At 31.4% G+C, this 23,921-nt stretch overlaps 3 protein-coding genes across 4 annotated transcripts; all 3 read left to right on the top strand.

Annotated features, from left to right (window-relative positions):
• Positions 1-1,105: 1,105 nt before the first annotated feature.
• LOC115725742 (toll/interleukin-1 receptor-like protein) lies at positions 1,106-6,442 on the top strand. The gene is made up of 2 exons (XM_061117837.1): positions 1,106-1,779; positions 5,989-6,442. The coding sequence occupies exons 1-2, from the start codon at positions 1,286-1,288 to the stop codon at positions 6,323-6,325; spliced, it is 831 nt and encodes a 276-aa protein (XP_060973820.1). The 5' UTR covers positions 1,106-1,285; the 3' UTR covers positions 6,326-6,442.
• Positions 6,443-15,326: 8,884 nt separating this feature from the next.
• On the top strand, positions 15,327-17,826 carry LOC133039023 (disease resistance protein RUN1-like). Its single transcript, XM_061117834.1, has 3 exons — positions 15,327-16,306; positions 16,466-16,753; positions 16,969-17,826. The coding sequence occupies exons 1-3, from the start codon at positions 15,743-15,745 to the stop codon at positions 17,248-17,250; spliced, it is 1,134 nt and encodes a 377-aa protein (XP_060973817.1). The 5' UTR covers positions 15,327-15,742; the 3' UTR covers positions 17,251-17,826.
• A 2,305-nt stretch (positions 17,827-20,131) lies between these two features.
• Positions 20,132-23,620, top strand: LOC133039022 (uncharacterized). 2 transcript variants are annotated; one of them, XM_061117830.1, is made up of 10 exons: positions 20,132-20,498; positions 20,581-20,628; positions 20,726-20,791; positions 20,919-20,984; positions 21,163-21,225; positions 21,509-21,622; positions 21,727-22,008; positions 22,120-22,476; positions 22,583-23,100; positions 23,210-23,620. In XM_061117830.1, exons 1-10 carry the CDS (start codon positions 20,139-20,141, stop codon positions 23,415-23,417), a joined length of 2,082 nt encoding a protein of 693 aa, XP_060973813.1. In that variant the 5' UTR covers positions 20,132-20,138; the 3' UTR covers positions 23,418-23,620. The 2 variants fall into 2 exon arrangements, with proteins under 2 accessions (XP_060973813.1, XP_060973812.1); XM_061117829.1 differs by having other exon boundaries at positions 21,455-21,622.
• Positions 23,621-23,921: the final 301 nt, after the last annotated feature.

Below are 23,921 nucleotides of genomic sequence, written 5' to 3'. Positions count from 1 at the left end.
CCTAATCATGCTTGTGCCTTCAAAACTCGTACTAATTTCATATTGTATCAAAAAGTCTGACCCATATTTAAAGTGAACGTAGGATAGTATGATCATCATATATTATAAGACAATATTTATATATAATATATGTTAGCTACAAAATGAGCAAATTAAAACTATATATATGTAGTGTAATTATTACGAAATTTCGTAATATTAAATATATTGTGATAATTTATGGGGATAATAATTTTGTGGATGGCGATGAAGAAAAAAGCTACACCACTTCTTTAATATATATTTAATATTATGTCAATTTCTGGGAAATTATTATGTGGATGAAGAAGAAGCTGCACCACTGTTTTAGTAAGTCAAGGTCAACCACTATAAGTGATTGCATTATTCAATTCACACCACAATATATATATAAAAATTTATTTATTTATTTATTGAATATTTATGATAATAATTTTTTAAATTTAATCTTTTAATTGTTGCACTTTAACACTTAAATTTTTTTATTTTCGTGTAATAATGCAAAAATTATTATTTTCTTACAATTAGGTTAAATATTATTTATTAAAAAAATTACTTTTGGTAATAATTTTTTAATTATAATATCAATTTTTTGTAACTAAATATAATTTTTAGTCCCAACAAAAAATTATTTATTACTAAAATATAATATTTAGATGCAAAATATCACTAATTTAGTTTTAGTCATTAACAAATATTATGACTAAAAGTATATTTAGTCACAAAAACTTGTGATTTTGTGACTAACCTTTATCACGGACCTTTTAATTTAGTCACAACATAGAAATGATAATTAATAATGAATTATAATTTTTTTACTTTTAATTGTAAATTTATGACTAAAAGTAAAAATTTTTGTAATAATTTTTATTGCTGAAAACTATAGTAGCTATTTCTCTTTATTTAATTAAGTAAAAAGTTGCTAAAATAAAAGAGTTTAATTTAATATTTGTCTCATACAATTAAATTTAATAGCAATGCTCTAGTAATGTATATTCAAAGAAACTTCTAAAAAGTTGCCAAAACTGTACGCGTTTTCTTTATAATATTAATATTCAACTTTCAATGTATCTAATAATAAGAATAGTGCACTTTTCAAAAAAAAAAAAAAATAATAAGAATAGTGCAACTTTATTTCAAAAAAGAAAAAATATTATTACAAAATATATACAATAAACTCTATCAGTTGTGAAGATCAATTTCTTCTCATTGTTCACAAATTTTATCCACAAGTGATGATGATGCAAATACGTTTCACATCCTAAAGATGGCTATGGCTGATAATAATCAACCCCCCACCATCTCTTATTCACAGAAAAAATATGATGTTTTCATCAGTTTTAGAGGAGAAGATACTCGCACTAATTTTACAAGTCATCTCCATAAAGCACTTAAGGATGGAGGTATTCAAACATACATTGATGAGTACAAACTGGAGCGAGGGCAAGTGATTTCGAAAGCTCTCTTGGAAGCCATCGAAGACTCTAAAATTTCAATAGTTGTTTTCTCAAAAGACTATGCATCTTCGTCGTGGTGCTTGGCTGAACTGGCGCATATTATCCAATGTGTGGAGAGGAACACACAAATTGTTGTGCCTGTGTTTTACCATGTTGAGCCCAGTGATGTTCGCAAACAAAAAGGAAGTTATGCAGAAGCCTTCGAGAAACATGATAGTTGTCACGATGATGCTACCATACGAAAATGGAGAGACGCTTTAACTAAAGCAGCTAATCATAAAGGATGGCATGTATCCAATTCCAGGTTAAATATTCTCAACTATATATGCTATTATTATTTATAAAATAAAAAAGTATTAATATAATTATATATAATGGGGGAGAAGGGATTTTAAATTTACTTTTAAAATAAATGCATATTTATTATTACTTTTTACTTTAATAAGATATATATTTTTGTTTTAACTTTTTTAGTCTTAATATGTAAATAAATTAATTTACTTAAAATATTTTTAATTAATGTTACGTCCAATGCATTAGTTTTTTTTTAATTGGATTTAATTAAGTAATGTTAAGTACAATATATATATATTCAATTTTTTTTTTTAATTAGATAATGTATTTTTATTTTTTAATTTTTAAAATAGGATTTGAGATTTTAATCTTTAAAATTTTATTTAGCTATTGCGACTATATTGGTGTGGACTTTAGATGTGATTATATATATACGTATTTTATATAGGGAAAAAAACAAAAAAATACAAAAAAGGAAAAAAAATTACAAAAATACTTTGGGTCGGCCCATTAAACATTTATACAGTCCACATACAAATATTTACAAAAATACCACATGCACTAAGCCTTCAGCTGTACAGAGCGAACCATGAAGATGAAAATACGCGCTCGTTTCAAAACCGCAAAACAACCAAAATGAAACCAAAACGAGAAAAATATAACTATTAATTCTGGCAAAATCAACTGGAAAAAAATTCCTGCAATGATCTAAACTGAAAATGACGAAAAAAAAATCAGAAAAACTGTGAAGAAACTGAAATTACACATTTGTTTTCTGTTTTATTCGATCAAAACAACTCCCCCTAATATCGAAATCCAGATTCATGAAATGTAGATTCAGAAACAAAATGATCCGGACCTCCCACCAAATTCAAAACAATGTATGATGTGAAAATTTTTAAAAAAACCTCATGAATAATACATCTACGTTATATACAGTTACATTTTGATTTATTTTTTGTTTTGGTTGCCTTATAGTTGCATTATCGTTTTATGATAGTTTATATATTATGCAAGAATTTAATTTGATGGGGACTAAGAAATAGTAGTTATACATAGTAAGTTTTGTGCAAATAGTTGCATATTAATTTTATAGTGAAATAACATATGCAAGTAGCAAAACTATAATAAAACTACAAAACAACTGTATGCAAGTGCAAATAGTTGCCTTATAGTTGCATTATCGTTTTATGATAGTTTATATATTATGCAAGAATTTAATTTGATGGGGACTAAGAAATAGTAGTTATACATAGTAAGTATTGTGCAAATAGTTGCATATTAATTTTATAGTGAAATAACATATGCAAGTAGCAAAACTATAATAAAACTACAAAACAACTGTATACAAACTAAAATACAGGAAAAACTCTTTGAACATCAACATCCATGATAATCTCATTGTTACCCATTGATGATATAAAAATGGACAGGAAACAACTAGATAAAAAGCATATTAAAAAAATACATAAAGAAGGTGTAAAATTTCAAATATGGGAGAAAACCAAAAAGAAATCAAAAACAAACCTCGGTTCGAACATCAGCACCAACATTAGCTTTTTTCCCAAAAACGTTGACAATGAAATCTCTATATGGGAACAATTTTTTCTTAAGTAATAATGTAATTGTTTTCAATCAGTATTGGCTCATTTCACCCAATTGCCTCATTTTAAGGAATGACTGCTGAATGGCTAACTTTGGTGAAATACTCTCTAACACCACTATATATAGTTTTGAAGATTTTTTTAAGCGATAATGTAATTCTTTGTGACAGAAGTTCATAAATAGCAGAGGCCAATAAAATTTGGGGGTAATTGTAAAGAACAATATACCGACGAGCATTGCAAATAATTGTCAGACCAATATATAGATATATAAATTTATATAACCAATTATAAATAAAAAATTAAAAACTGAAATAAAATTAAAAATAAAAAGAAAAGAAGAAAAAAAAAGAGTGAAATGATGGATTGATTGATAAAAGTCAATCCTAGACCTAAGCAACAATATATAAGAAACTAGCTTTACAATTAAAAATTAAAAATAAGAAGAAAAGAAGAATTGTTATGGAAAAAAAATTAAAAATTAAAAACTGAAAATAAAAAATTAAAAACTGAAATAAAATTAAAAATAAAAAGAAAAGAAGAAAAAAAGAGAGTGAAATGATGGATTGATTGATAGAAAATGAAAAAAAGAGAGGGAAGAGAGTAGGATTTGATTGATGATGGATGGAATGATGACTAAGTGGTATTTGTGTAATAAAACCAACTTTGTAAGTAAAAATGTAGACATAAGCGTGTAGAGGTATTTAGGTAATAAATTGTGCAAAATGGATTTTTCATGTAAAAATTTCTTTTATATATGTACAAGAATAAATTTTATTGTTATACATATTTTATTATAATTTGTAGTTAGGAGAGTGTAGTTTTAATAAAGTATATAAATTATTATAAACATATATATCATTAATCAAATTTTTTTAACATGAATATCATTAATTATTTTTAAAATAAAAAATTTGTCATGAAATTAAAATTTAAATATATAGATTCTTTTATATATAGATGTGATTATATAGATAGATGTAACTTTTATGATTTATTATATATAATAAAATTAAATTTTATATAAAATATCTACATAATTTTTGTTTTCAAATATATATAATAATATTATAAAATTAATAAAAAATATTCTGATAACTAATTGGGATGTTATAGTTAACATAAAAAACACACAAGATTTTTGTACGTGGTTTCAACAACTCTTTCACATTGTTATTAGTCCACGGGACCACGCCCAGAGATAAGATTCATTAGATCGGTATCAAAAATAAAAAGTTATTGACTCATGCATAAATAGACTCCCTCTTATTTTATGTCGCAAGCTTGATGCATTCCACCTACTAACCGAATCTTGATAAAACTCCAAGTGCTCGAACTCCCTTCGATCACCTTGAAGAGTGCTTGAATCCTCCCGATTCAAGGCTTAAAGGCTATCTCCCGAAAGCCTATACAACATCTCCCGAAGGTTGTATGCTTGTATCATCCCGATGCAAGACTTCAAAAGCAATCTCCTGAAAGCTTGTAAAACCCTTCGCCCGAAGGTGTGCTTGTATCCTCCCGATGCAAGACTTCAAAGCAATCTCTCGAAAGCTTGTAAATACCTTCTCCCGAAGGTGCACTGATGTTCTTCTTCGTTGTAGACTTGAATACAGACTCAAGACAATACAAACAACAAATAAACAGAGTAAGAGTCGAACAACTCTTCTCTACATAACAAAGACACTATTTCCTTAAGATATGAAAGTGAATGAAAGAGATTACAAAACCTAGCTGCTATAAGATGTATTTATAATGAATATACATCTTATTGACAGCTTACATTCGGTCTGAACAAGACCTCAGCCCACTAGAAACTTCCCTAAAATAATTCTTCAATCAGTCCAGGAATTTCTGTTTCTGTACCTACAGAATCGTGGGCAGTAACTACAACTTTCCTTTTATAGAAAAGGAAAATTTAGCTCCGGTTTTCTCTTCAAGAAACCTGATCTAAGAAAATGGGAAACTCAATATAAGAACAGATTCAACAGTTGGTTAGATAAGACATTAATTGTGCAATCAAACTTACCTTTTTTTACCATAATTTCCATAAATAGAAAAGCTAGATAACTTTTCTTCCAAGTTTGAATACAAAAAATAGGAAACCATGTTAAACACATACCAGCTGAAATTAATAGGAAATAATAAAATATTTTTGTCAATAAAATATGCCAAAAATGGAATTAACATGTTCTATTTTTAAAATTATTATGATATTTTAATAAATAAATTTTATTTAGTATCATAATAAACATACTCAATTAATAATAACATTATAAGCATTAATAATATTAATCAAATGTTTAATAAACATATGTATATGCATTGTTTATAAAATATAATTAGTAAAATTTATAAATGTGTTTGATTGCATATTCTTTATTTTTTAATTTCATATTAATTAAATTTTAGTAAACATAAAATATTTTAGTGATATATCAAAATATAAATATTAACTTTTATATTTATATATTTAGCTTTATGGGTTTAATCTACTTGTATATAAATGAAAATTGCCCTAAAAAATAATAAAATAGGATAACGTTATGAAATTCCGAGTACAATATACATGAAATAGATATTATAATGTGGTTTTTATGTTTTTATATATATTATAGTAATGAAGCTCAGGTGGTTCATGATATTTTCGACTTTGTACGAAAAGAATTAAGATCCATATCTCCATCTCATCATTATTCAAAGCTTGGCTTTGTTGGAATTGAGGAGTCGATTGCAGATGTCAAGAAACTATTGTCAAACTCTGTGTTAATTCCATTTTTGGCATATTTAATTGACAAAAATATTTTATTATTTAATGTATATTTCGGCTGGCATATATTGATATGGTTTCCATATTTGTGTAAATCAAACTTGAAAGGAAAGTTGTCTAGCTTTCCTATTTTTGGAAAAAAGGTAAAAATGGTAAGTTTGGTTACCCATTTCGTTTTTATCTAACCAGCTGTGTAATCTGATCTTGTGTTGAGTTTCCCATTTTCTTAGATCAGGTTTCTTGAAGAGAAAACCGGAGCTAGACTTTCCTTTTCTATAAAAGGAAAGTTGTAGTTACTGCCCACGATTACCGTATGTACGTAAACGGAAATTCTGATCGATTGAAGAATTATTTTAGGGAAGTTTCTAGTGGGTTGAGGTCTTGTTCAGACCGAATGTAAGCTGTCTATGAGATGTATATTCATTATAAATACATCCTATAGCTGCTAGGTTTTGTATCTCTTTCACACACTTTGAATTGCTTTCATATCTTAAGGAAAGAGTGTCTTTGTTTAGTACCTCTCTTGGTACCTCTCTTGTATCTTTGAATTCCATTCATATCTTTAGAAAAGAGAGTCTTTGTTTTGTAGAGAAGAGTTGTTCTACTCTTACTCTGTTTATTTGTTGTTTGTATTGTCTTGAGTCTGTATTCAAGTCTACAACGAAGAAGAACATCAGTGCACCTTCGGGAGAAGGGTATTTACAAGCTTTCGGGAGATTGCTTTTGAAGTCTTGCATCGGGAGGATACAAGCACACAACCTTCGGGAGATGGTTGTATAGGCTTTCGGGAGATAGCCTTTAAGCCTTGAATCGGGAGGATTCAAGCACTCTTCAAGGTGATCGAAGGGAGTTCGAGCTCTTGGAGTTTTATCAAGATTCGGTTAGTAGGTGGAATACATCAAGCTTGCGGCATACAATAAGAGGGAGTCTATTTATGCATAAGTCAATTACTTTGTATTTTTGATACCGATCTAATGAATCTTATCTCTGGGCGTGGCCCCGTGGACTAGTAACAATCTGAAAGGATTGTTGAAACCACGTACAAAAATCTTGTGTGTTTTTACTTTTATGCACTGTTTGTTTTTCTGGGTTTCTCTGGAGTTACAGAGTTGCATTCTGTAACTACAGAAAACTCGTTTTCGATACGCTTTATTATTCCGCATTTAATTAATCATTTAATTTAATAATCAAACTGGGAATATTAAAATACGGAATTTCAATTGGTATCAGAGCAAGTCACTAAATTCTTAGTGAGATCTTGAGGTTATTCCGTTTAACTTGTTTTGTGTGAGATGTCTTTGTTTGCAGAAGGAAGTTCCATCTCTAGACCTCCTCTATTGAATGAGTCGAATTATCCTTATTGGAAGGTCAGGATGAGAGCTTTCATCAAATCGCAAGATGAGAAAGCATGGAGAGCTATTCTTACAGGATGGTCTCAACCTACTGAAAATGATGAAAAAGGTAATACTCAGGTAAAATCTGAACTCAGTTGGACCACTGAAGATGAAAAACTGTCTGGTTATAATAATAAGGCTTTACATGCTATTTTTAATGGTGTTGGTGAAGGTTTTATTAAATTAATATCATCTTGTGAATCTGCAAAAGAAGCATGGGAAATCCTTCAAATTCAATTTGAAGGTACTGCTGATGTAAAAAGATCACGATTTACCATGCTTCAAACTAGATTTGATGAATTGAGAATGTCAGATACTGAAACTTTAAATGATTTCTATGAAAGATTATCTGACATCTCTAATGAGTTTTTTGCTTTGGGAGAAAAACTAGATGAATCTGTCTTGGTTCGAAAAATTGTTCGAGTTCTTCCTGACAGGTTTGATACAAAATTGCTTGCAATGGAAGAGGCGAAAGATTTTGGCAAAATGAAGGTTGAGGAACTCATGGGATCTTTAAGAACCTTTGAGTTGAATCAACAAATCAAGAAAAAGAGTAAGCAAAATCTCTCGAATGAGAAAAGCAAAGGTATTGCCTTTAATGCTTCTGAAAATATTGTTTCTGATGTTGAAAAAGATTGTAACATTGGCAAAATTGTTAGGATTAGGAGTGATCATGGTAAGGAATTTGAAAATACCGTATATGATGAATTTTGTAAAGCTAACGGTATTTCTCATGAATTTTCTGCTCCTAAAACTCCTCCTCAAAATGGAGTGGTTGAAAGAAAGAATCGTACTCTAGCAGAAATGGCTAGAGTAATGTTGAATAGCAAGAAGCTCACAAAGCGCCTTTGGGCCGAAGCCATTAACACTGCTTGCTATACCATCAACAGAGTATTCTTGCGCCCAGGTACTCACAAAACACCATATGAAATCTGGAAAGGTAAGAAACCAAATGTAAGTCACTTTCATGTGTTCGGATGTAAGTGTTATATTTTACGAGATCGTGATTACATTGGTAAATTTGATTCTAAAAGTGATGAAGGTGTTTTCTTAGGATATTCCACAAATAGTAGGGCATATCGTGTGTATAACATGAGAACCCAAACTGTTATGGAATCTGCTAATGTTGTTGTTGATGATCTAAAAGATTTTTCTGAGTTTTCCACAGAAGAACAGATTGAAGATTTGCTTGAAAAGCCTGCTGCTGAGGAAAAGGAAACTGACGAAGCTTCAGAAGCAGTCGTCGAGGTTACTGTGCAGGAATCTGTTGCTACAGAAAATCCAACAACAAAAGAATCCGAGTATCCTTTAAATTCAATCACTGATCCAATACAGAGGGAACCATCCTCCAGGGTTAAAAAGAATCATCCTTCAGATCTCATCCTTGGAAACTTGGATGAGAGCATGGTTACAAGAAGAAAATATGCCAATATAATTCAATTTTTATGTTTTATTTCTTCTTTAGAACCTAAATCTGTAAAAGAAGCTTTAATGGATGAAGATTGGTTTTTAGCTATGCAGGATGAGCTTCATCAGTTTGTTCGAAACAAAGTCTGGAAAATGATTCCAAGACCACCGTTTGTGAACATCATTGGAACCAAGTGGATCTTCAAAAATAAGAGTGATGAGTTTGGCACTATCATTCGAAACAAGGCAAGGTTGGTTGCCCAAGGATACACTCAAGTTGAGGGTGTTGACTTTGATGAAACATTTGCTCCAGTAGCTAGACTGGAATCGATCAGGTTACTTCTTTCCATAGCTTGCATTCTTGGTATTAAATTGTATCAAATGGATGTCAAATCCGCTTTTTGAATGGGTCGTTAAAAGAAGAAGTGTATGTGGAACAACCTAAAGGGTTTGAGGATCCACATTTTCCTGATCATGTTTATAAGTTAGACAAGGCATTGTATGGTCTAAAACAAGCACCACGTGCTTGGTATGAGCGTCTAACTGAATTCTTGCTTTCTCATGATTACAAGAGAGGAAATGTTGATAAAACACTTTTCATCAAAAACATTAATTCTGATGTGATTGTTGCTCAAATATATGTTGATGATATTGTGTTTGGCTCTACTTCTAACTCTGAAGTGCAGGTTTTTGTTTCCCAAATGCAAAAGGAGTTCGAAATGAGTATGGTAGGTGAACTCACTTATTTTCTCGGTCTTCAAGTGAAGCAATCAGATGAGGGAACTTTTGTCACTCAAAGTAAGTATGCGAAGAATTTGGTGAAAAAATTTGGCCTTGAAAAAGCCAAACATACCAACACTCCCATGAGCACAACTTTGAAATTAAGCAAAGATGAACAAGGAGTAAAGGTAGATCAAACTCTGTATCGAAGTATGATAGGAAGTTTGCTTTATCTTACTGCTAGTCGTCCTGATATTTGCTATAGTGTTGGTGTTTGTGCACGTTATCAGGCTAATCCCATGGAATCCCATCTTTCTGCTGTGAAAAGAATCATTCGCTATGTAAATAGCACTATTGATTTTGGGATTTGGTTTTCAAAAGACACTAATTCTAACCTTGTTTGCTTTAGTGATGCTGATTGGGCAGGTAATGCTGATGATAGAAAAAGTACTAGTGGTGGATGTTTCTATCTTGGAAACAATTTGGTTTCATGGCATAGCAAGAAGCAAAACTCAATCTCTCTGTCCACAGCAGAGGCTGAGTACATTGCTGCGGGTAGTTGTTGTACCCAATTGTTATGGATGAAACAAATGATGGCAGATTATGGGTTTGATTTGAAAACTTTAACCATTTTTTGTGATAACACTAGTGCTATAAACATTTCTAAGAATCCTGTTCAACACTCTCGCACTAAGCACATAGACATTCGTCATCACTTTATTAGAGAGCTTGTGGAAAATAAAATTCTTGTCTTAGAATATGTTGAAACTAGCAAACAAATTGCAGATATTTTTACTAAAGCTCTTGACTCGGTCCGATTTATTTCTCTAAGGAAATCCTTAGGGGTTTGTACTGTTTAATGCTTTTATTTTTCCATAGTCCTTGATATTTGAGTTGTCTTAGAGTTCATAATGTCTTGTCTTTGTCCTAGAAGAAAATTTCAACCTTATAAGAATTTCAGTCATTATTTTATTGCTAATGTTGTAATATTATGATGTCATACAGGTTTGTCAGGAAAATTGTCCACTCCTCACAGGAATATTCAGGTTCATCAAACAGTGTTATGTAAGCTACCATTTTCGAATGATGTTGTTCAAAAAAACTGTGTGTTCAAGCTCCATTGGATGAATAGAGCTACCTATCTCAATGTGTGAAAGCCATCTCTGAGTAAGTTGGAACTATGTAATTAGGAGTTATGTAGAAGATACGCTACCATTGAAAAGGGCTACCATTGAGGTAGTGTGACAGCGTCTCCTATGGGTACAATTTATCAGAAAAAGTCTTTTTGACAAATTGGGCAATGTTCCCTGCTTACACTTTCACACACTAATGCTTGACACAGTTTGTGGTAAAATTTGTTTATTCTCGAAAATGGTGTTATAAAGCTATTACATACTGTTTGATGTGCTTTAATATTCTTGGTGATGGAGTCAATTTTTCCTGTGAACCGGTATGACCTCATTCTATTACTTCATTAGTTTGATAAAATAATTTCTGATTATTCTTATGAGTTTGATTTTTTCATCAGGGACAAAGACAAATGGACATTGTGAATTCTAGTTGCAAAAATATCAAGGTTATTTTATTTTTCTGTCTCTTAATCAAAAAAAAAAAAATAATAATAAAAAAAAAAGGTTCGTGATCGAGTTGTCAAGTGAGCTTTGTTAAAAATTTTTTGTTATGTTTCATTATATTCTTAGACACAATTTTTGCTCTTAAGTGGTGATTAGTGCTTTTGTGTCTTGGTGTGTTCTCTTGTTCCTTATTTGCAATTTTTTTTCTTTGGGGGGCATTTTCTGAAAAAATAAAAGAAAAAGGGGGGCATATTTTCTTTTTCGAATTCGAATCCTTGTATATATTTTTTTTCTTTTATTTTTTTTACTTTATGGAAACATGTTTTAATAGTATTTATTTTAGAATGTTTCCTTTATTTGTGGAGATTTGGTCTTTTTGGTGTATATAGGAAACTTGTTCTTAAATAATTAATTTTATCTTTGGTTTCCTTGTTGGTGGCATTTTCGGATTTGGTGGGGTTATTATTTCCTAGATTTTGTGGGAATATATGGTTTCCTTTTTTCATTTAAGGAAACATTGACTATATTTGAAAAACCTTTTTGGTTTCTTTTTTTTCTCTCCACACGTGGGTCAAAGGTAAGGAAGTTACCTTCCTTTTCAGTTTTTTTTTTTTGAATTTGGGCATTTAAAATTAAAGGTTATATATTCTCAACTTCCCATTATCCCACGATCACATCTCTCTCTTCTCTCTTTATTGTTTTCTCTCAAAAGTCTAACATTGTTCAAAGTAAGAGGGTTTGTGTTCTAGGGTTCCAAAGAAAAAATGGCCAAAACTAAGAATGCCCAACCATCCAAGAAGCCCATTCGTGGCTCTGCTTCTGCTTCACCGGTGTCTCCGCCTGCGCCGCCTGCTCCAGCAACCGGAGCTTCTGGTTCGTCCTCTGCTCCGACAAAGTCTGCCAAGAAATCGAAGACCCAAGCTCGAAAATCAGTGGCAAAATTTTCATCTCCTCTTGTTGGTGCCTCGCCTATTGCTTCTCCAACACCTGGGTTGGGTGATCATGATGAATCCCATTCATCCGATCACACATTGTCGAAGTCCTCTTCTTCGAATGGTGCTCCTAATGTCGATCAAGCTTTGGTGACTTTGCCCACGGTGAGTTCTCGAACAAGGTCCAAGGTTTCCACTCCTTCAAAGCCTCAAGTGGTTAAACCTAAAATTGCATCCAAAGGGAAAAAGGTGGTTTCTTCATCTTCAAAGGCCAAAAATCTCAAGGAGAATCCCCCTTCGGTCTCTTCCTCGGATTCTGAACCAGAAGAAAGTGAGGAGGATCATGATTCAGAGGGCTTGTCCGATTCAAGTGAAGAATTTGTGCCCAAAGATCTTCCTGTTGTTGATGATTACGGATCCGAGAGTGAAGAACCGAACTGAGCCTGTCACTACAGAATCTGCTCCAGTGCCTCCTGCTGTTCCAAAGAAGGACAAAGGAAAAAGGCCCATTGTCTCTAATCCTGTTCTTCCACAGAAAAGAAAGAGGCCCTCTGGTATTTCTCTTGATAACTTCAAGCCCCATTCTCATTATTTTTGTTATAATGATCATGCTAGAGATATGAAATTCTATGAGAATAGGAATTTTACTGTGGAGAAAAATTTTAATGTTATTGCTCATAAGCCTTTTGGAGTGTATAACATGTTGAAAGAAAGACAATGGGTAGATACCTTGATCGGTTTTGATGGGTATGTGGATAGAATTGTGAAGGAATTTTATGCTAACATCACTGATGAGTTTCTCGATGAGGACTCTTTCATGTTTGGCAAAGTTTTTGTCAGAGGACACTGGTATTCCTTCACTGTGAAGGATGTTGCTGAGGCTCTCAATTTGCCTATGGGAATTGAGCCAACTGATGTGGAGTTTGATCGTCAAAAGGTGTTCGGTTATCTCTCTGGTGACAATGAAATTGAACTCTCCGACACCATGCATATGTCTCAACTCACCTATCAACATGCTGCTCTCATGAGGTTTGCCCTATCCAATTGGTTTCCTTGCTCCAATCCGGTAAATGTCTCAAATGAACTTGCTTTCTTTTTATATAAAGTTTCAATTGGTGCTAAAATTGATTTGACTGACATGATTTGGGAGCAAATTGTCTCTCTTCGAAAGGGTAAGAAACCTAGGCCCAATCTCATTTTTCCTCACTTAATCTATAAAATTTTATCTGATCAAGAGGAATTGATTCTTGAGAATGAATCAATTGAGATGCCTGCTGTTGGAACCACTTTCAAAATTCCTGAGAAGCCTCCTCAAGGAAAAGCTGCTCAAAGAAAGGCTCGGTCTGCTTCCCCTGGTCTTACAAATGATCCTGCTGTTGGATCTGCTTCCACTTCTGCTCCTACAGAAATGGCAGAATTCAACTTGCGTTTGGGAAGAATGGAGACAAGTCAGGCCTTGCTTCTTAGGAAGATGGACAGCATCATGAAATACTTCCGACCCAATGATGATGAATAAGTGGTTCAATCTCTTATCTTTTGCTTTTTATTAATGTTTATTTGAATTTATGACTGTGTTCTTGATTGTTTTTGTTATCTTTGGCTCCTTGATAGACAAAAAGGGGGAGTAGTCATATTTTTTTTGGATTCATTGAACTCTTTGTTACAACTCTGGACCCTTGGTTTTAGGGGGAGTTGCTTGTTTGTGGTTTAACACTTTTCCGTTTAAAAAGTTGTTTGTGGTTTAACACTTTTCCATTTAAAAAGTTGTGTTCTTCGGTTTGCAAGCTTTTCCGTCCAAAAAAAGTTCTCTGTTTTATGTGTTAGAGAGCTTTCATGCAGGGGGAGTATTTTCTATACTCTTGTATCTTTAAAAAGCTATTTGCTTTGGTTTCTAACACTTGATGCAGGTTTTCTCATAATAAAATGTTTTGTCAATCAAAGTGCCAAAGGGGGAGATTGTTAATTCCATTTTTGGCATATTTAATTGACAAAAATATTTTATTATTTAATGTATATTTCGGCTGGCATATATTGATATGGTTTCCATATTTGTGTAAATCAAACTTGAAAGGAAAGTTGACTAGCTTTCCTATTTTTGGAAAAAAGGTAAAAATGGTAAGTTTGGTTACCCATTTCGTTTTTATCTAACCAGCTGTGTAATCTGATCTTGTGTTGAGTTTCCCATTTTCTTAGATCGGGTTTCTTGAAGAGAAAACCGGAGCTAGACTTTCCTTTTCTATAAAAGGAAAGTTGTAGTTACTGCCCACGATTCTGTATGTACAGAAACGGAAATTCCTGGACTGATTGAAGAATTATTTTAGGGAAGTTTCTAGTGGGTTGAGGTCTTGTTCAGACCGAATGTAAGCTGTCTATGAGATGTATATTCATTATAAATACATCCTATAGCTGCTAGGTTTTGTATCTCTTTCACACACTTAGAATTGCTTTCATATCTTAAGGAAAGAGTGTCTTTGTTTAGTACCTCTCTTGGTACCTCTCTTGTATCTTTGAATTCCATTCATATCTTTAGAAAAGAGAGTCTTTGTTTTGTAGAGAAGAGTTGTTCTACTCTTACTCTGTTTATTTGTTGTTTGTATTGTCTTGAGTCTGTATTCAAGTCTACAACGAAGAAGAACATCAGTGCACCTTCGGGAGAAGGGTATTTACAAGCTTTCGGGAGATTGCTTTTGAAGTCTTGCATCGGGAGGATACAAGCACACAACCTTCGGGAGATGGTTGTATAGGCTTTCGGGAGATAGCCTTTAAGCCTTGAATCGGGAGGATTCAAGCACTCTTCAAGGTGATCGAAGGGAGTTCGAGCTCTTGGAGTTTTATCAAGATTCGGTTAGTAGGTGGAATACATCAAGCTTGCGGCATACAATAAGAGGGAGTCTATTTATGCATAAGTCAATTACTTTGTATTTTTGATACCGATCTAATGAATCTTATCTCTGGGCGTGGCCCCGTGGACTAGTAACAATCTGAAAGGATTGTTGAAACCACGTACAAAAATCTTGTGTGTTTTTACTTTTATGCCTTCGTTTGTTTTTCTGAGTTTCTCTGGAGTTACAGAGTTGCATTCTGTAACTACAGAAAACTGTTTTCAGTACCAGTTTTATTATTCCGCATTTAATTAATCATTTAATTAAATAATCAAACTGGGAATATTAAAATACGGAATTTCACTCTGCAAGGATAGGCATTTGTGGCATGGGTGGCCTGGGTAAGACCACCCTAGCTCAAACTGTCTTCAATCAATCTCGTCATCAATACCATAGTCATTTTTTTTCCCAAATGTTCGAGAACAATACCAAAGTCATGGATCACATAATTTGAAAGTTCAATTTTTTCGTGAATTATCAAACGAAAAAGACTTGCAATATGGAGGTTTGGATTCCTTGAAGAAAAGTCTGGGCCACAAAAAGTCGCTCATAGTTCTTGATGATGTCGATGATTTGGACCAATATAATTGTTTACTTGAAGATAGTCATTCCTGGCTAAACTCTAAAAGTAGACTTATTATAACAAGCAGAAATCAACAAGTGCTTCGGAATATTATTGGCAATGATAAAGGGATGATATACAACTTGAAGGGACTAAAAAAGAAGATAGCTCTTGAACTCTTTTGTTTGCATGCCTTCAAAAGAAAATCTCCAGAAGAAAGTGAGAAAGAGCTTTCATTGAAATTTGTGAATTATGCTCAAGGCCTTCCACTAGCCCTTAAAGTTTTGGGTTCTCATTTATTTTCAAAAAGCAAAGATGTATGGCAAAGTTTGCTAAACAAGATAACAAAAGTAGATGCTGATGAAAAAGTTACAAGTACATTAAAAATAAGTTTCGATGGGCTATCTTCTAAACAACAGAGTATATTTCTTGATATAGCGTGTTTCTTTCGAGGTAAAGAAAAATATTTGGTGAGAGACATATTGGATGATTGTGGTGATTTTAACATTGCCATTGAAGTTCTTATCGACAGGTGTCTGGTAACTGTTTCTGATGAAGGCACACTTGAAATGCATGATTTGTTGGCAGAGATGGGTCGGTCAATCGCTCGTGGATCAAATAATAAGTTCTTGGAAAATTGTAGTACTAGATTATGCATGGGAAAAGATGTTTGTCGTTTCTTCAGTAGTAACAAAGTAAGTGTTATTCTATAATGTTCTATATTAATAATATTGTACTGTGAAAACTTAACGCCACATATATATATGAGGTATAAGTGCTATATTCACCTATTTTTAATTTTGTGATTAGTCATTAATTTGTGTATTAATTTGTTTTGAATTTTCAATTCTTAGGCTTCTTCCACAATTGAAGCTATATCTTATGATCATCATGATGGTGATGTGATAAACTTAGACCCTTCATTCTTTAAAAAATTGCCAAGTCTAAGATTACTGAATATATCAAGCTTTATTGGATTTCGATCGCCTTATGCTCTTCGTGACCCTTTTCCTGGTGAGCTTAGATTCTTGGAATGGAATGGTTACCCTTTGGAATCGTTAGGGTCAAATTTCACACCACAGAATCTTGTTTATCTTAAAATGGAGGAAAGCGAACTTAAGGAACTGTGGAAAGAAAATCAAGTAAGTGAAATAACTATATGCCTTATTCATGATTAAATATTATAAATTTCATACATTGTAATTAATTGATATTATATATTCTTTTATTATCAAATACATAATTATATCTATTTGATACATTGTTTCATATCTCAATTTACGGTATAATTAACTATATTTTGTGCTATACATATATATATATATATATATATATATATATTTATATATATATGCAGGATGTTAGCAATTTGAAATATGTCATTCTTTCTGAATCAAAGAAGCTTACTTGTCTCCCAAATCTCTCTCAAGGGAATCTTCACATGCTTCGTCTAGATGGTTGTACAAGTTTAGTCACCCTTCCCCCGTTAAGATTTCATGACATTTTAGATGATCCAGATAAAGAATTTGAAGTGATGCATATATATAATTCTTTGACGGTTAAATATAGGAAAATTTACATTTGGAGCCTTTATTTTGATCTAATTTCCTTTTTTGCCGTGATCTATTATATTGGGTAAGTTTACCGTTTTTTATTACCGTTTTATATTTAATTAGCATTTATTGAGCCACGCGTTTCCCAAGTGACGTCAGACCATGTGTTGTCACTTCTTATCCATCATCCCACGTCTTGCATCTCACGCGCGTCAGGGGTATCACGTTTTTTGATATTCATGATAATTGCTCCCTATTTTGTAGACTTGTAAGTATACTGTCTAGTTAGAGGGAGGGAGCGGTTTATAGGGTTTTTTAGTGGGTTTCTTTTTTTTCAACTTCAGAAATTTCTAGTGTGGGTATTTTTCAGAGAGAGTTTTGAAATTCAAAATTTCTCTCTATTTAGTGTGGCAGTTTCATAGAGGGTTATTCATTTAAAACTTTCTCAAAAAAATCTGATTGTAAATGGTTAATACTCGTTCTTCCCTTTCTCCATCTGGTTCATCGAAGCTTCTTCTTGACAAGTTAAAAATGAAGAAAACGATTTCTGAAGATGACAATGAAGATCTTTCTGGTGGTTCTGAGGGCTCTGGTGATGTTTCTGTTAAGGAAGTGAAGAAGAAGCAATATAACCGTGGAAACAAGAAGGTTACTGACGATCGGCCTTTGAAAAAATTGAAACAAGTTGTTGAATATGATGAGGACTTCTACGACAGTGATGATCTAGAAGTTGAGAACAATGAATCGATGAAGGTATGTGTTCTTATTTTTGTTTATTTTTCAGTTTTTTATTTACTTTTTATGAGATTTTTTGGATTAGGTATTCTTTATAACTTTTTCTATTATCGATTTAGGTTTTGTTGTTATTTTTTAATTTTTTTATTGATTTTTATTTTTCATTTTGGTAGTTGTTTCTTGTTTTCTGAGTAGGGTGACACATATATATATATTTATATTTTGTTTTCATTTTAGGTTTGTTGTTTGAGATTCTTTTATTTCCTTTTCATATTCTTTGTTGATGCTATTTCATCTTCAATTTTTGGGCATATTCATTTGTTAATTTGATGTTGCATATGTATGAGTGGATTTTCTTTTCTTTTTCGTTTTTATCTGTTGGTGTTAATAGTGTTGTTTTGGTTTGTATATTTAAGTTTTAGTTTGTTTTTTTTTTTTTTAATTTTTTTGTTTTTTTAGTTTTTTTTTTTTGTTATTCAAGTTTATTTAGGTGTTTATTATGTTTATATTTTTTTTTGTATATGATTTAGTTTATTTTGTTTGTTATTATGTTATTGTATACTTTACTATTCCTACAGTTTCTTAATTCACACACTTACAAATTAAGCACAATACAGAAATGATTGGCATAGTTGTTGGGGAAATTGGTTCAGTCGTTTGTATTTTTGTTTATTTTTTTCAATTACACTTTTATTTGATGATATAATTAAGAGAGAGAGATTTGTTGTTATTGTTAAACTAACTAACCATTTAGATTTTAGAACACCTCTTTTTATTATTGTTATTGTTATTGTTAAACTAACTAACTTTTTTTATATACTTTACTATTTTCACGAGTAAACAGTAATGTTCTGTTTTTTTTTTTTTATTATTGTTGGTATGTCAACTGTTTTGTTTACATAGTTTTCTTTGTTATTTAGTTGTTGGGGACATTGGGTCCATTGTGTTTGTTTTTGTTTATTTTTCAATTACAAATGATTGCCGTTATTCTTAGGTGGTTAATATTTTTGTATATGATTTAGTTTAATTTTTTAATATTTATGTATTTTTGTATACTTTGCTATTTTCAGGAGTAAACAATAATGTTATGTTTTTTCATTATTGTTGGCATGTTGACTGTTTTGTTTACATAGTTTTGTTTATTTGTAATTTTTTATTTTAATTTTTTTATGTGATTACTATTTTAATTTTTTAGGAGTGGGAGTTATATTTCAAGCATGAGGATAGGGTTGGTGGAAGAATAATTTTTTTTCCTAACCATGAAAACAATGTTATTGCCATTATCAATAGTAAATTGACTCCTTCTCAAGCAAAGCTGTTTCGTGAGACATGTTTTGGACATTTTTTGGACATGAATCCAATTGCAATGCAAACTCAGTTGATTCACAGTGCTTTGCACAGGGAGGTACACCAGAAAAATCCTTATGAAATGTGGTTCAAATTTGGTTCTCAAAATTTCAGGTTTAGTTTGGCTGAGTTTCGTTGTAGACTGGTTTATTATGTGTTGGTGATTCTGATATGAGTGGTTATGCAAAGAAGGAGAATGCATTTGTGGATAAGTATTTTAGTGATCAACAAGTAACAGTCAGTGCTGTGGAGGAGAGGTTTAGGTATAGTGATTTTAAGTTGGACGAATACGCTGTTAAGATGGCGGTGTTGTATTTCGTTTCTAATTGCTTGTTCACAAGCCCTAATTCCAAGAAGGTTCCTAATGAAATACTCAATATTGTTGGGATTGGTGATTATGAGAGTTTTCCTTGGGGAAAATTAGTTTTTAAGAAAACTTTACACAACTTGAGGATTGGTTTGAGGGGTGTACCAAAGAAAAAAACAGGGAAAGATATTGGTTCCAAGCATATTGATAAGCGTAAAGGGAAAGCAAAGGCTGCTGATAAAGAATCTTCGAGGACTTACAAGTTGCCTTGTTTTCCTTATGCATTTCTTGTTTGGATTTACGAAACTATTCCTCTTTGTCAGAAGGCTAGTTTTTGTGAATATGATAGTGACCCAGGATATAAGATTTGTAGATAGTTTAATGTGGGTCTTCCCAATAATAGTGTTGTTGAGAGGAAAGTTTTTCATCTCCTAAGGTACATTTTTTTTTATTATTTTATATTCTGTTGTTTACATTTTTGTTTATTTTTTAAAGTTTACTGGTTACTAATTGTGTTTACATTTTTTTGTTGTTTTTTGATAGCTGAAAGGTGAATATATATTTCCTACAGATGAAGAGAGATCAATGCTTAATCTATCTGGTTTTGACTTTATTGAGAAGGAAGATTCAGATGCTGATGTTGATCGAGTTGGTGTGATTGATTTACAATCTTCTATTTTAAGTGAGTTAAGGAGAGACGTTAAAAAATTAATTCAAAAGCAATTACATTTTGATGGGTCTTTTGAGGGTTTTACATCAGATATTAAGTGTAGATTCAAGGAGTTGGAACTCAATATGATTTCCCACATAGATTCTAAGATTGATGAAAGTTTGCAATTTTACTTGGATTTGAAATTTAATGACTTGAAAGAAAAGTTTGATGATTTAAAAGCTTCTCAGAGTGTCGTGGATATCCGTGATGATAGTGGTGGTGATAGTGATGATGTGAGTGTTTATCCATTTGTTAATTGTTTAGTTGTCTTACTATTATTCGTTTGTATGTTTATTAATATTTGTTTTAATGCAGGAATCTGGTTTGAAAGATGGTGTTAATGTTGATTTGGCAGTGAAGGATGTAAATATGATTATTTATTTTTTTTTACTTGTTTATTTTTATTTTATAGTTTTAAAGTTCTTATTTTTATAATTGATGTGTTTGTTTGTTTTTTCAGGATCTAGTTATGAAAGAGGTTGATGATGTAGATTTGGTTACTGAAAATGTTAAAGATTATTCTATTGTATGTTTGTAAATAGTTTTTTATTTTAATGAGCTTTATTTTTTTTTTTTGCAATATTAAGTAGTTTTATCTTTTTTATGATTACTTAGTTTTTCTCATATTCTTTTTAATTATTTGTTTGTAACAGGATCCTGTTTTAAATCTTGCTGAAAGTGGTGGTGTGTTGGTTAATGAGGGAGACACTGTTGTAGAGGTTTTGTTCATGTTTCCTTTATAAATATTTTGTTGTTTACAGTTTTGTATTTTATTGTTAAAAGAAATTATTTTGTATATGGATATGATTTATTAAAAGACTAATTAATATGATTTATTATTTGTTATGTTTAATTATTTTTATTTATATCATTATTATTTTCAATATGTTTAATTAGGGTGAAGGTTTACAAAATGTTGGAGATGGTGGTTTGGTTAAAGAAGGACACACTGCTTTACTGGTAATGTTTTTATTTTCTATTTGATTTTGTGTTTTTATATAAAAATTTGTTTACATGTAACTGTTTACAGTATTACATTTACGGGTAATGTGTTTTACTGTTTACGTATTTTTTGTGTGTTTTCTATAAGTTTTGACTTTGTTTACAATTTTGTTGTTATTTTATGTAAATATTTTTATATTTTTATTTAAGTTTATGCTTCACAATAAGTTTTATATATGTTTTGTAGGGTGATAATGATGATGTTCCAAGTTTTGATATAATGGGTTTTCTTTCATCTCAGCCCGATGCTAATGCTGATAAAGAGAAGAGGAAAAAACAAGATGAAGATGATCATGCTAAGTTTAAAGATTTAAATAAGAAATCAAAAGATGATGAAGATGATGGTGATGACCAGGTAACCACTTTGTATATTTTATTTTTTATTTCCTTAATTTATTTTTTTTCATCTTTATATTTTTTATTTTTTTTTTCTCATTATATGTTAATTTCATTTTTTAGGGTATGGGTGGTGATGCTGTTTCTTCTATTGTCAAGGAAGTTATAAAGGGAATTAATGAGGGTGATGACAAATCTAAAAAAGGTGGATCAGTTACCAAGGATGATGTTGGTGGTGAAGCAAGAAAAAATATGGTTGATTCATCTGCAATTGATGTTGTTGTGGCTGGTGTCATTGGGTCTCCTAACTTGTTTGATAGTCAAGGTACAGAAGATAGTATTACTTTGTCAGCCATGGAGATCATTAATGAAAAAATTGAAACCATTGAAGGAAGCCTGAAAAAGGTACGTATAATGTTAATGGAATTAACAGTTTGTCAAAGTGTTTCTTTTTTTGTTTGTATATTGGTTTGTTTATTATTGTTTATGTATTAATCTGTTTGATTTTGTTTCTAGGAAAAGAATTTAGAAGCTAATTCTTATGAGTTTGCAAAGAGGGTTCCCAATATTGGATCTGCATTGAGGAGTCCATTTACATCTGATTTTGGTTCTATTGGGAGTAGTAGTAAACCAAAGGGAGAACAATCTAAGTTGCTTGCTTTTTCTTCAGTTGCACTTGACCGTATTGATGATCTTCAGTCTAAACTTTTTGAGCAGTGGTTTAAGGTCGGTTTCAATGATAGGAACAAGATTAAAAAGTTTAAAGAACGGGATAGGAAATTGAAAGTCTCGTTGGATTTTGCAATTATGAAGATTGATGATAAGATGTGGTTTTATGATTTGCTGACTCCTGGAAGAAATTTGTCATGCTCGGTTAGTCCATTTATTTTTTTTATTTTTATGTTTGATTTTAAATGGGTTTTTACATTATATTTGATTTTTTATGAATTTATTTTGGCTTTTTTTTTTTCTGATGCAGCATTTGGATGTTTGTTTTTACTACTTGAGAAAGGAGATAAAGTACAATGAGAGTGTAAACTCTTTTGTTAATACCACTGATTGTTTCTTTGCTGCCCAGATTTTTGAGATGTATAATGAGTTTGTTAAGAATGATTGTGACATTGAATCTGTTAAGAAGGACAGCAAAGCTTCTGCATACGTAGCTGGTTTTGGTATGTATTGCAGTAGAAAATGGATTGAATTAGATAATGTCTTAATGCCTATTAATCTGATTGATTTGGCTCACTGGATTATGTGCATTTTTGACATACGTTTGAGATGTCTTAAAGTGTGCAATTCTATGAGATTTGGGAGGTACAAGAACTCAGAAAAATTGGTTCGTGCTTTTGCTGTCATGTTGCCTATTTTGTTGTCACATGTAAATTTTTATGATCAAAGGAAAGATATTGATAAGAGCACAGGATTTTTTCAAGGAAAGAGTGAGACAGACCCTTTGGAAATTGTTATCGTTCAAGATTTGCCTCAACAAGAGCAGTGGTAATCTTTTTTTTTTTTTTTGTTATTTTTTTGTTTTTATGTTCTTATTTGATTATATTCGTTTCTGTTTCTTTTTTGTATCTAACTGTTTGTTTTTGATTTGTCACAGTGACTGTGGTGTTTTTGTTATAAAGTACGCTGAGTATTTTATTCATGGATTGATTGACAAGATTCCGAAGGAGTTGGACATTCCTTTTGTTCGAAAGAAGCTGTGTGTTGAGCTCTTTGTTCATGCTAAGAAGAAGGAAGTGAGTGGTTATGAATCACCTTCAGAGTATCCTGGCAGGATGGAAAAGGATGGAAAGAAAAAGAAGTAGTTGTTTAATGTAGTTGGAAACACTTTTGTTTCTTGTTGTTTTGATACTTTTGTACGGGTTATTATTGATAGTTTGGGTAGTTATGAACGTTAAACATATTAACCTTCTTTTTGCTTGGTCATTTTGTCAAACGTATGTATGGATATTGGAACTATTTTCAGTACCTTTAATATGATATTAATGCAGGTTGCTTTTGGAGTTAAGTTTGAAGTTTTTTTTTTTTTACTAGATGTGTAATATAATGTAAGATTATTATGGAATTTTATCAGTTTGGTTTTTTGTTAATGGTAGTATGTATTTTTTTTGTTTGTTGTATTCTTTTTTTTGAGTTTGGTCTGATTAAGTTGGTATTTTTCTTTTTTCAGGTTTTGTAAACCGTTGCATATATCTTCTGTTTTTTATTTATATTTTTTGGAAAAGAGGTACACACTTTCAAATCATAGAGGTATTTTTGTTTATTTTTTCAATTTATTATGTTTAAGAAATTAAGTTAAATAATATTGA

Source organism: Cannabis sativa, chromosome 6 (assembly GCF_029168945.1).
Source record: "Cannabis sativa cultivar Pink pepper isolate KNU-18-1 chromosome 6, ASM2916894v1, whole genome shotgun sequence".
Lineage (NCBI taxonomy): Eukaryota > Viridiplantae > Streptophyta > Magnoliopsida > Rosales > Cannabaceae > Cannabis > Cannabis sativa.
The sequence above is the reverse complement of the archived record's forward strand: the minus strand, read 5'-3'. Positions and strand labels throughout refer to the sequence as shown.

What these genes read in the sequence shown, in the direction of transcription:
- LOC115725742 (XM_061117837.1), top strand. Translation starts at nt 1,286, where the DNA reads ATGGCTATGGCTGATAATAATCAACCCCCCACCATCTCTTATTCACAG. An exon ending in TGGCATGTATCCAATTCCAG is followed by an intron (nt 1,780 to 5,988) that starts GTTAAATATTCT and finishes TATATATTATAG; the next exon opens with TAATGAAGCTCAGGTGGTTC.
- LOC133039023 (XM_061117834.1), top strand. Translation starts at nt 15,743, where the DNA reads ATGATATACAACTTGAAGGGACTAAAAAAGAAGATAGCTCTTGAACTC. An exon ending in GTTTCTTCAGTAGTAACAAA is followed by an intron (nt 16,307 to 16,465) that starts GTAAGTGTTATT and finishes TTCAATTCTTAG; the next exon opens with GCTTCTTCCACAATTGAAGC. An exon ending in AACTGTGGAAAGAAAATCAA is followed by an intron (nt 16,754 to 16,968) that starts GTAAGTGAAATA and finishes ATATATATGCAG; the next exon opens with GATGTTAGCAATTTGAAATA.
- LOC133039022 (XM_061117829.1), top strand. Translation starts at nt 20,139, where the DNA reads ATGCTTAATCTATCTGGTTTTGACTTTATTGAGAAGGAAGATTCAGAT. An exon ending in GTGGTGGTGATAGTGATGAT is followed by an intron (nt 20,499 to 20,580) that starts GTGAGTGTTTAT and finishes GTTTTAATGCAG; the next exon opens with GAATCTGGTTTGAAAGATGG. An exon ending in TTGCCTCAACAAGAGCAGTG is followed by an intron (nt 23,101 to 23,209) that starts GTAATCTTTTTT and finishes GATTTGTCACAG; the next exon opens with TGACTGTGGTGTTTTTGTTA.